This window comes from Bidens hawaiensis, unplaced genomic scaffold, assembly GCF_021521415.1.
Source record: "Bidens hawaiensis isolate Kalapana, Puna unplaced genomic scaffold, B.hawaiensis_p1.1 tig00044677_1, whole genome shotgun sequence".
In the NCBI taxonomy this organism is placed as follows: Eukaryota; Viridiplantae; Streptophyta; class Magnoliopsida; order Asterales; family Asteraceae; genus Bidens; species Bidens hawaiensis.
In genome coordinates, this window is record NW_027505898.1 from 104283 (window position 1) to 116053 (window position 11771).

At 36.5% G+C, this 11771-nt stretch overlaps 1 protein-coding gene across 1 annotated transcript; it reads right to left on the reverse strand.

Annotated features, from left to right (window-relative positions):
• Window positions 1–1176: 1176 nt before the first annotated feature.
• Window positions 1177–10118, reverse strand: LOC143615833 (leucine aminopeptidase 1-like). The gene is made up of 10 exons (XM_077088851.1): window positions 9828–10118; window positions 8270–8687; window positions 6996–7190; window positions 5704–5929; window positions 4843–4969; window positions 3314–3409; window positions 3151–3228; window positions 2985–3045; window positions 2474–2661; window positions 1177–1569 (listed from the first exon to the last, which is right to left on the reverse strand). The coding sequence occupies exons 1-10, from the start codon at window positions 10074–10076 to the stop codon at window positions 1438–1440; spliced, it is 1770 nt and encodes a 589-aa protein (XP_076944966.1). The 5' UTR covers window positions 10077–10118; the 3' UTR covers window positions 1177–1437.
• Between the last annotated feature and the right edge of the window lie 1653 nt (window positions 10119–11771).

The window sequence follows — 11771 nt, forward strand, 5'->3', positions numbered from 1 at the left end:
ACAAGTCCATTAGATTTATTGTTTTACTTAATTAACTTTTGATCTGTAGCAGGTTGTCAAATTTGACCGTTTACATACATTCATATCATAAAGACAAAAAGTTAGATATGATCATGTTCTTTTCTTGTATGCAACGAATTATAATATATTCATTGATTCAACTTGCAAGGTGAATAATTTGCAGGTCGGCCCCACGAAAATGCAACAAATCAAAAGAAGGTGGTCCCGATTGAGCAAGTGAATCCAATTATTATTGTTACTTATTGTCCATGTTGACCAGTTTTCGGCACCTTTAATTCTAGCATTATGTATTTGAATGCCTACCGCAGCCTTTTGGCTTAGTGGTGGCTTGGTTGTATCTTCTAGGAGATGTCGTCGGTTTGAGTCTAGGCGTATGCATCGGGAGGCGGTTTTATCCGATTGTTGGGGTTTCTACCTATGGGGGTTCTCGAGTCGGACCTGAACCGTTAAATAACTGAGAACAGCTGAAATCCTGTTACAAGTAGACTCTTAAAAAAACGTTGTTTAAACAAAAAGCATTTTAATGGAGTAAAGTGTTATTTTCGTTCATGTGATTTGACAAATAATGTAAATTTAGTTCAAAACAATTATTTTTACATATGTGGTTTCATATGCAAAAAATAAATTTTTTGGACTAAATTCTTATTATTTTGTCCAAAAATAGCAATCACATAGAACTCAATGTGATGGCGGATATGTACATAAACCCGTATAGAGTTGGAAAATAACGGTTTGGGACTGGTTCACTACAACCCGAACCGAACTTGTTTGACCAAAAAACTAATTTCAGCCTAACCGGTTCCCAAACCGATTCAGCCCGTCGGTTCTAGTAGTTGATCCTCTTTTGGAACTGTCAAACCAAACCGATTTGAAACCATCCTGAACTGAAATAAACCGGTTTTAAACCGAACTGAATCGGTTATGACCAATTTGAACATTAATTCATGCTCTTAAACCGTTTCTAAACCAAACCGGTTTTGACTAGGCGTCGACCAAACTGGTCTGATTTGGTAAAAAACACCAGTCTTGTACACCTCTAAACCCAGATATATGAAAATTTCCCTCATATAATTTTTTGGGATATGATGGGAATGCTCTTACAAATCTGTTTTAAGGGTTGCTAAACCAACTTCTGTTCACATAAAATAATGGCAAATTAGGGAATTTGCCACCCTAAAAAAATATCAAGCAAAAACTTTAATAAAAAAGGAAGAAAAACATATAAATCAAGATTTAAACCACTCCAAATTGCAAATCATGGCCAATATTTCCTTCCTTTACCCTAACATATACATAATAAAAATACCATGCCATTTCATGAATTGCCACATTTTTATCTTGTTGGAATATCAAAAACTTTTCTATAGAAACCGCGAATTTCCTTCTGTAAATGAGTAAAATGGGAAAATCTAACGCTCAAGATGACGAGTTGGCCACAACCCATTCAACCAAAGTAGGAACTCCAAATCCTGTTGCGGCTTTCTTCTTGTCATCCCAGACAGGACCCGCCATGTCAATATGCAACCATTCGACGTTCTCGTTAACAAACTGCCATGAAGCAAAAAAAAAAAAAAAAAAAAAAAAGATTAAACAAAAGAAGTGCTAATTTCCACCCATAATTATAATTGGTTTGGTAAACGGGTCGGATCAAGTCAAGCACAGCAAAGAAAATGTTGAGAGGGACCCATACGGGTAACTTTGAAGCTTATAACCTCCTAAAATTAAATCAATTTCATTTAAAAGTTATTATAATATATTACTATTGCAGCATAACCTCCTAAAATTAAATCAATTTCATTTAAAAGTTATTATAATATATTACTATTGCAGCAACATAATAGTTAATTCTTTTTTGTTAATAACAATTAACTACTTTAAAATAAACTGATAAAATGTGTTCTTTCTAGGGCTGTGAACGAGCCGAGTCAGGGTGGGCTCAGGCTCTGCTCGTTTATAAACTGAGACGGCTGGTTAATCTTAACGAGCTGAACTGTTGGACTCAGGCCAGCTTGAAGCCCGTCAAGCCTGCTTGTTTATTATTAAAAAATATATTTTTTATATTCTACACATATTGGTATAGATAAAAATAAAAATAATATTTGTAACATACACACAATGCAGAATTTATAAACTATACAATTCATAATTTATATACATAAAAATTTGGGTTATAATATATATATTAAAATTTGGGCTTTACTTTTAAAACTAGTCAAATGATAATTTTCAATATCAAGTTACTTTTTAACATTTTTTCATTAAAAAACTTGGCTTTAATTTAAACGAGCCAACAAGTGAGCCAATGAGCCAGCTAACGAGCAACCACAAGCCGAGCTATCCTTGGCTTGGGCTTGGCTTGTTTACAGAGCCGAGCCACGATCTTTTTGAACATCCCTAGTTCTTTCGGTTGTAGAAGGGTATATTGGGAAAATAAAATGATTGTTCATGAAACCTGCTTCAAGAAAAGGGCTGCCGTAATGGAACCACCATAGCGGCCGCCAGTATTGACCATATCGGCCACCCCTGACTTCATTGACTCCCAGTAACTCTCCTCCATTGGCAGCCGCCACAGTTTTTCTCCGGCAGCTTCTGAGGCGGCAACCACCTCTTTTGCCAGGTCATCATTAGGTGTGAACACGCCTGAAAAAACCAACATTAATATAGAGCAGTAAACAGAGGCTACAACCGTCTTTTCACCAATTCACGTTTACCATTACTGTTACACATTCATACTTTTAAACGGTTGTAATTACATTTTATCCATTATTGTCATCACAAAATAATAATAAAAATGAAGGCGTCAAAACCGTTATATAGGCATACCATATGGAAAACTTTATAGGCACAAGTAACGCATTTATTGTTTATATTTTTAATTGTCAAAGACTCAAAAGTGACAAAAGGTGTTTTGGGTCACCCGACCAACCGGTTTTACCAAGTCAACATCTGCAAAACATGTTTACCTGCAATTGAAGGCCCAAGAGCAACTATACACGCCCCAGTCAATGTTGCCAAATCAACTATCTGCATATAATATAACCAGACAAAAAAAATTATCAAGAATTACGCGATACAAAATGAAATTATTATTTATTTAAAAAATGATATCACATGGAATAAATAAAATACCTTATCTACCCCTTGGTTACAAGCATATATTAACGCATCAGCAAGTGTTAGTCTACCTTCTGCATCAGTGTTGTTAACCTAGCACGATGAATGAATAAAGTTTGGGAATAATTGGAATCTAAAAAATATTTATATTATGTTTAATAACTATTTTAAAAATTACCTCAATTGTCTTTCCATTTGAGGCTGTTAATATGTCTCCAGGCCTCATGCCTGTTCCACTTATCATGTTTTCACAAGCTGCCACAATAAAATGGACCTGCGATTGTAATATCCCAAGTCAATTTGAAAATTGTATTAACAGAAAAATGTAACCGTATTAAAAAATTGAAAATCATATTTGAAAGGTAGAAATCACAATGCATAAAAGATACTGCTTCTAAGATGTTCTAGAAGCTCACAAGGTTTGTAAATAAGCCGAGCCCGAGCCAAGGTACGCTTGGTTTGTAGGCTTGGTCGTTAGGCTCGTTTAAATTAAAGCCCAACTATTAATATATAAATTATAACCCAAAAGTATAAGCCAAAGTTTATTATATACAAATTAGAAATTTCTCAATTTATTAATTATGCATTATGTGTATGTTAAAAACATATACACACCAATATGTGTAAATAACATAAAAGTAATTTTCGTAAAAAATAATGAGCTGGCCTGATTAGCCAAGAGCCGGCTCGAGCTTTTTACGAGCCAATCTCGAGCTCACCATTTTAGCTTGTTAAGATAAACGAGCTGAGCCCGAGTACAACCTGGATCAGCTTGGCTCGTTGGCTCACTAGTCAGCTCATTTAAATTCATCATCATCATCATCATCATCATCATCATCATCATCATCATCGTACTCAGTATATCCCACCAATAGCAATGCTATGGTAGGGTCTGAGGAGGGTAAGATGTAGACAGCCTTACCTCTATCCCATAGGGATAGAGAGGCTGCTTCCGGTGAGACCCCCGGCTCGATAGTAGTTTTGCATCAAGCCTTGGACATAAGGCACATAGCACTCAATCATCGGGACACCGGCTGATTGGTGCATGTGCCCTTGTCATTCGGCTATCAACGCCACCACATGATGCCTGATTAACCTTCCGCCACTTTTAACGTTATTTTCACGAGATTAGTAAAATAACGTCAAAATTAGTGCAATTATACTTTTGCCCACCCGAGGGTTCACACATATATACATTATATGCGCGCACCGCAAGCAGGGCGTGTCAGCTCATTTAAATTAAAGCCCAAATTTGAATATATATAAATTATAACCCAAAAGTGTAACCCAAAGTTGTTATATACAAGTCACAAATTTTGTAGCTTATAAAATGCGCATTATGGGCATGCTAAAATAATATATTTTTTTTCTTTTACATATATCAATATGTGTAAAAATATTAAATTATTTACTTAAAAGATACACGAGCCGGCTCGAGCTTTTTACGATCCGAGCTCGATCTCAGCATTTTAATTCGTTAGATAAATGAGCCAAGTCCGAGCCCAACCTGTCACGGCTCACTCGACTCGTTTGCAACCCTAACTCACATACAATTATAATAAATGTGTTGTGTGTGTGTGTATTTACATGAGCAATTACGTGTGCATATTTATACCATAATTCTTAAGAGTAACAAAAATAAACAAATATATGATTTTTCAAAAAAAAAATTAGAATTCTTTGTTGACCACTATAACAAAGTCTCACCTCTACTCCAGGTGGTTTAATTTGGCCAAGAGCTTTTGCAGCACCTAAAACCGCTGCGGAGCCTCCCATATCAAACTTCATGAGTTCTATTAAACTACCAGCTCCAGCCTTAATGTTATAACCACCACTACATGAAACAGAATTTTAAAACAATTACAATTACATCAAGAAGAATAATACTAACAAAGGAGGAAATGACCATATGATTATAAACATGATAATCATTTTGCTTAAAAAGAAAAATGGCAAAAAGTGGAACAGGTTGAATGTCGTCCAAAGTCTATTTTATTGTACTTTTCATATCATTAGATTATTATTGTATTGATGCCGTATAAAGATCATAATTAAAATTTTTTTTAAAAATATGAACAAAAGATCATATATAAGTTAGGGTCGTTCAAGAAGCTCGTGGCTCGCTTGAAATTGACTCGTCCGTAAATGAGCCGAGCACCTGAGCTAAGTAAGAGCGGCTCGTTAGGGTCGTTTAGCTGGATCGATGGCTCGTTTAAACTAAAGCACACATTATAACCCAAAAGTAGAACACAAATTTTAATATATATAAATTATAAAATCTTTTGTTTATTAATTCGGCGTTATGTGTATGTTAAAAATATTACCTTTTCTTTTATTTATATTAATATGCATAAAAATATAAAATTAAATTTCTCGTTAAATAAACGAGCTGGTTCGTCGAGCCATGAGCTGGCTCAAGCTTTCTACGACCCGAGCTTCAGCTCAACATTTCAGCGTGTTAAGATAAACAATCCAAATCAGCCTGACTCGATTTGTAAACGAGCTGAGATCGAACCCAACCTGGATCGGCTCGTTTAAACCCCTAATATAAGTACGTAGAACAATTACCAGTCAAAAGTCAAACCCTTCCCCACTAATGCCAGCTTTGATTTAACCAAACCAGTTGGAGGCTTATAATGTAAATGTATAAATTTAGGAGGATTTGCAGAAGCAGCAGCAACCGCAAGAAACGAACCCATTTTCAATTCTTTACATTGCTCAGCATCAAGAACTGTTGCTGTAAAAACATCACTATACGTTGAAGCAATCTTTACAGCCTCCTCTGCCAGTACCTCTGCAGAATAACCACAAAAAGAAATAATTTATTAAAAACTAGACCTAAATCGTTTAATTTAAAGACCTGATTGTGTGTTATCTGAAACAGGTCAAAATAAAAACAGAGTCAAGCAGGTTGAAAGTAGTAGTCCTAAATCATTTTATTCAAAAACTTCGATTACGCCTATAAAAGAAACGAACGTCAGTGAACCATTTGGCAGAAAGTTCGTTTATTTAGTACATGAACAAACATAAAGAAAAAGTTTTGTTCATTTAGTTAAACAAACGAACACGAACATGTCTCATTCGTTCAACTATGTTTGTGAACCTTTTGAATTCGTTTATTTTTGTTCTTTACTTTTACTTTTAATTGGTTCTAGTTCATTTATGTTCGTTCATTTAAGTTCGCCGACCGATCTTTTATACAGTTAACGAACAAAAACCAACAGGAAAACCCATTCGTTAAATTGCTCGTGTTTGATTGTTTGTTCATTTATGTTAGTGAACGTGCGCCATTTTAAAATCGTTAATGTTTGTTCGTTTACGTTTATTCATATTACTTTGTTCACATTTTTTTACGTTCATTAATACATTCATTTAAACCTTTGAGGTTTATAAAATTTAGTCTAGTTTTAGTTTTAATAATTTTTAGGCCGAACACATTGTTCTTCACATTTCCTTTTATTTGGTTTTAGCTTATTTATATTCGTTCGTTTACATTTGTAAACTGTTCATTGATACAGTTGATGAACGAACATAGACAAAGACGAACTCATTCATTCTCTAAACAAACTAATACAAACAAGAAAAACCCTGTTGGTTTTAATTGTTCGTTTTCGATGACTTCGATTGTTTGTTTGGTTAAAGTTAAACGAGCAAGCACGAACCCTGTTCGTTTGATTGTTCGTGTTCGATGACTTTAATCGTTTGTTTGGTTAAAGGTAAACGAACGAACATAGACATGCTCCGTTTATGTTCAATCGGTTCGACTACAAGCCTAAGTACGTATAAACATATAGTCTTTTAAGACATACTTAACACGTTAATGTTTATTTTTTAAGACATTTTGGAAAAGGATAACTAACCAGGGGTGAGTACATTAGCGGGTGCGTTTACAAGCTCTTTTCCCAATATTACCCCTGAGCAAACTTCTTGTGAGTATTTGAGTTTCTTTTCAATCTCAGGTCCGGCTCCAAGACCAAGAAAGTCAACAGACTCAAGAGACGGCTTCTTTGACTCGGTTTTAAATCTGTTATCTTCATACGTCCCCAACAATGTACCTATCACAATCCAAAACATAATAATATTCAAGAATTAAACTTTCACCACATTAAGTTAGGTCCTCTGTTATTGTAATATTGAATAACCAGAATCAGATAGCGTCTGGGCATGGTTTTTCTATTTGAAGTTGTACTAATAAGATGTGTGAGTGTTTGGCAAATTTTGATTATCTATTGATTCAATAAATAAAAAATAAAACAAAAAGGCATATTTTTTGTGAAAAATGTAAGAGCTGTTTTGTATGATGGGAGTAAAGGTGTACCAAATTAGGTTAAAGGAAGGGGCAAATAAGTAAATAACACTTTCACTTTACGGTTACACATTTGTTGCAAACGGTATGACACGCTGTAAACTAGCCAAGCCACTCGTGAGCTGTTTGAGATTGGCTTGCTAAAAGCTCGAATAGAGCCGAGCTTAAACAAGCCCAAGCCTAAAAATAAGCTTGTTTAATAAACAAACTCGAGCCTGTACTTCGCTTATCGAGCTTGAGCTGGCTCGCAAGCCTACACGTGCCTGTTATTCATATAGCTATTATCATATATAAAATTACGAGGAAAATAACTAAAGAATATAAATTATGTTACATACTTACGTACAAAATGTATATATGTGTGAACCCTCGGGTGGGCAAAAGTAAAATTGCACTAATTTTAACGTTATTTTACTAATCTCGTGAAAATAACGTTAAAAGTGGCAGAAGGTTAATCAGGCATCATGTGGTGGCGTTGATAGCCGAAAGACAATGGTACATGCACCAATCAGCCGGTGTCCCGATGATTGAGTGCTATGTGCCTTATGTCCAAGGCTTGATGCAAAACTACTATCGAGCCGGGGGTCTCATCGGAAGCAGCCTCTCTATCCCTATGGGGTAGGGGTAAGGCTGTCTACATCTTACCCTCCTCAGACCCTACCATAGCTTGGCTATTGGTGGGATATACTGAGTACGATGATGATGATGATGACTTACGTACAAAAAGCATATCTAAAATTTACATAAAAATAACCAAACGTGTATATACATTAATTAACAAACAATAAGCGATCCGAGCCCAAAGTTCAGAAATAAAACAAAACATACCCGTTGCTATTGCTGAAGCTGTGGTGAGCTTTAACTCAGGACTTAAATCTTGTGAAGACGCAAGTGCAACCGCAACATTATTAGCCCGAGAAGCCTTAGCCAACGAGGCAACCGACTCACCAAGACTCCTATACCCAGAACTTGACCCAATGGGCCCATTTCCAAGCCCAACCAAACCGACCCGTTTGGCTCCAAGGCCCGAAATCCTGACAACCGTTGACTGTCCAACCTTTCCACTGAAGTCTTCTTCTGCAGATACTTCAGATAATAACCCGTTCAACTGAGTATCAAGATTCTTCAAGACATCGTTTTCAAACTTCGAATTCTCGTCTTTTATCATGTCTTTTTCGGTGACACCAATTGCAAGAATATCGCCTTTCCATTCGAGCAAATCAGTATCTTTTGCAGTGAAAGATATCTTTTATGTTTCAAAAAATATAAGAACAAAGATTCAATCTTTCTGCTATTACAAATAATTACATATATACATAAATTATAAGCTTAATGTAGTTGGGTTGAAAAGAGGCCCAAAATATGGATTTGGGCCTGAATCTTTTAGGTTTACAAAATTCGGTTAGTTTATGATTAATTGATTCTTACACATTTGGGCATGTAAATTTTGGGCTACACCATTTATTAGTTTTTTTATGAATTATTTAACATTCGAAAATCAAATTATGATCCATAAACTCAATAATGTAAAAGACACTGGAATAATAACAATATATCTAAACTGTGTATACAATGGGAGGAAACCCTAGATAAACCTAACTCATACGATAAGGGGATAAAAGATCTACCACTTTAATTCCGGTTTCAAAAATAGACAGTTTTACTTTTGTATTTAATTGTGGTAGGTGCAGATCTATGAATAGGAAATTGTGTGCTATTATTTATATTCTACAGGACCTAAATTATCAACAGGCTCCCCAAGCACATTAAAAATCCATCCGAGAGTCGCTCCACCGACCAGAACACTTCGCGTAGCTCCCGTTTCAATTACGTCCATTCCTCTCGTTAGACCGTCTGTAGCGCTCATAGCTACGGCTCTAACTCAACTGTTTTCTAATAATTGCGGACCCGCGAGAAGATAAACACAATAAACACGAATACACGATTAAACCCTAATATAAATAATCTAATTTATATTTTCAACATATATCAAAAGTCGGTTTTTTCGGGTTCAGTTCGCTTCAGTTAATTTGGTTTTCGCCTTTTCGGTACATACAATACCGAAACGAACCAAAAATTCGGTTTTTGAAAAACCATCAGGTTTGGGTTCGGTTAAATTTGTTCGTTAATGGCGGTTATTTCAATTACACGCCGGTTATTTCGGTTTCACGCATACCCCTACACATTGTATCACATAATTCACATAAGCGTGTAAACTGCTAATATGATATTAAAAAACAACAAACTAGCGAAGTGTATAAGCATACTCTTTCTTTTAGTCATAAACATTACAAAAACACACCAATTTAAACCACAGGCATTTCGTCGAACACCTTATGTGCACAGTACACAAATTATAAAAGACAATCAAATTCAATAAGTATACCTTATGGGAATCAACTTGTGCAGGATAAGTGAGACCCAGATTAGCCTTAGCAACAACACGACCCAGTCTTTTCACTCTTTGAGAGTAAAACAATAATGGGTTTTTGAAATTGGTGACTGAAATTGAAAACCCTAAATTGGGTATTGGTTTAATTTTGGTGGAATTGAAAGAATGTGAAGAAGCAATAATAAGAGTTGTGGAAGAAGAAGATATTGATGATGATGGTAGTGTAATAATTGGTAATGCCATTTTCAAATGTTTGTTAGATGACGTTACACCATTTTATTTGGATAATTCAGAATTAAAGCACCCTGCTTGCGGTGCGCACATATAATGTATATATGTGTGAACCCTTAGGTGGGCAAAAGTAAAATTGCACTAATTTTGACGTTATTTTACTAATCACATGAAAATAACGTTAAAAGTGGCGGAAGGTTAATCAGGCATCATGTGGTGGCGTTGATAGCCGAAAGACAAGGGCACATGCACCAATCAGACGGTGTCCCGATGATTGAGTGTTATGTGTCTTATGTCCAAGGCTTGATTCAAAACTACTATCGAGCCGGGGGTCTCACCGGAAGCATCCTCTCTATCCCTATGGGATAGAGGTAAGGCTGTCTACATCTTACCCTCCTCAGACCCTACCATAGCATTGCTATTGGTGGGATATACTGAGTACGATGATGATGATGATGATGATAGAATTAAAGCAATCACATTATATTATTTTTTTCTTCTTCTTCTTCTTTTTTTGTTCAATAGGTTTTATAAGGAAGTAGTTTAAGGTTTGGTGAGTTTGCCGGTGTCATTTGTTACCGGCTTGGGCTACTGAATTAGACGAGCTAAGACAATTGTTACTGGCTTGTTCGTTGGTGTCATTTGAGGAGGGTGGAGATTTGTACAAGTGGCTGCTAGACGAACATTTTGGGTTCATGGTTCGAAGTGTCAAACTTAAACTGGCCGAATATGTTGGAGTGGTTCCAGAATATCTTTTCGAATGGAACAACTGGGTCCCGTTTGTGACATCTGCCCCGATCCGACCCGACCTAGGTACCCGTTTCTCTTATCCGATCTCTTCCTGTTATGACTTAATATTTATTTATACTTATATTTTACTTTTTAATAATAATAATATATTTTCCTTCCCGCCTCTTTCTCTCTCTTTCTTTCCGCCGTCCCGCCTTCTTTTCTCTCTTGTCGCTATCCCGCCCTTCTGCTTAACCCTTAAGTCTTGAACCCCTCTAACTCTTTGTCCTTTGTTTCTTCCCGCCTAAGGTTGTCTGCGCAGTTCCACGCGCCAGACTCCTTACAAGGAAGCCTGCGTGAAGACCATCTGTTGCTGCGATACGCGAGGCGAACTGTCCCCGCAGCGCGCTAAGGATTATAGTTCTTCTCGCAGCGCGCTAAGGAATATAGTTCTCGCAGCGTGCTATGGATACAGTTCTTCCCGCGACGCGCTTAGAATTGTAGTTCTTTCCGCGGCGCGCAAAGGCTGGTTTAGACTGCCTTCGCGCTCGCGCGCTCGAGCCTTCTCGCGCTAAACCCTTTAGTCTTTTCTTCTGTTTAATCCAGCCGTTTACTTTTGTGATGTCTTATCTTCTGTGCTGTTGACCTGACATGTCTTATGTCTGAAAAGCCACTTTCGGCGCAGCATGCGCACCAACCCCATTGGTTGACAGAAAAAGTGACTGACATTATCTTTTGAGATCTGCTTTTCCATGCTTTGACCAATACCTTTATCTGACCCTCACATGCCTGTTTACTGTTCCCTGTCAGCTTTCTCTTGTCCCCTGCAGCTGCCATATCTTTTGATATCTTTTACTTTTGGAACCTTTTTTGCTTTTGTTATATTTTGCTTGATCCTGTTGAAGATCTTTTCCTCTTTTCTAGGGATTGTGTTCCCTAGGGTTTCCCTATAAATAATAATGTTATTTTCTTAACACT

Bases quoted from the DNA above. Each gene is read 5' to 3' on its own strand.
- LOC143615833 (XM_077088851.1), bottom strand. From the start codon at position 10,076: ATGGCATTACCAATTATTACACTACCATCATCATCAATATCTTCTTCT. The intron at 7,191-8,269 runs GTATGTTTTGTT...GGATTGTGATAG, and splicing joins AGCTTCAGCAATAGCAACGG to GTACATTGTTGGGGACGTAT. The intron at 3,046-3,150 runs GTATTTTATTTA...TATTATATGCAG, and splicing joins GTAACCAAGGGGTAGATAAG to ATAGTTGATTTGGCAACATT.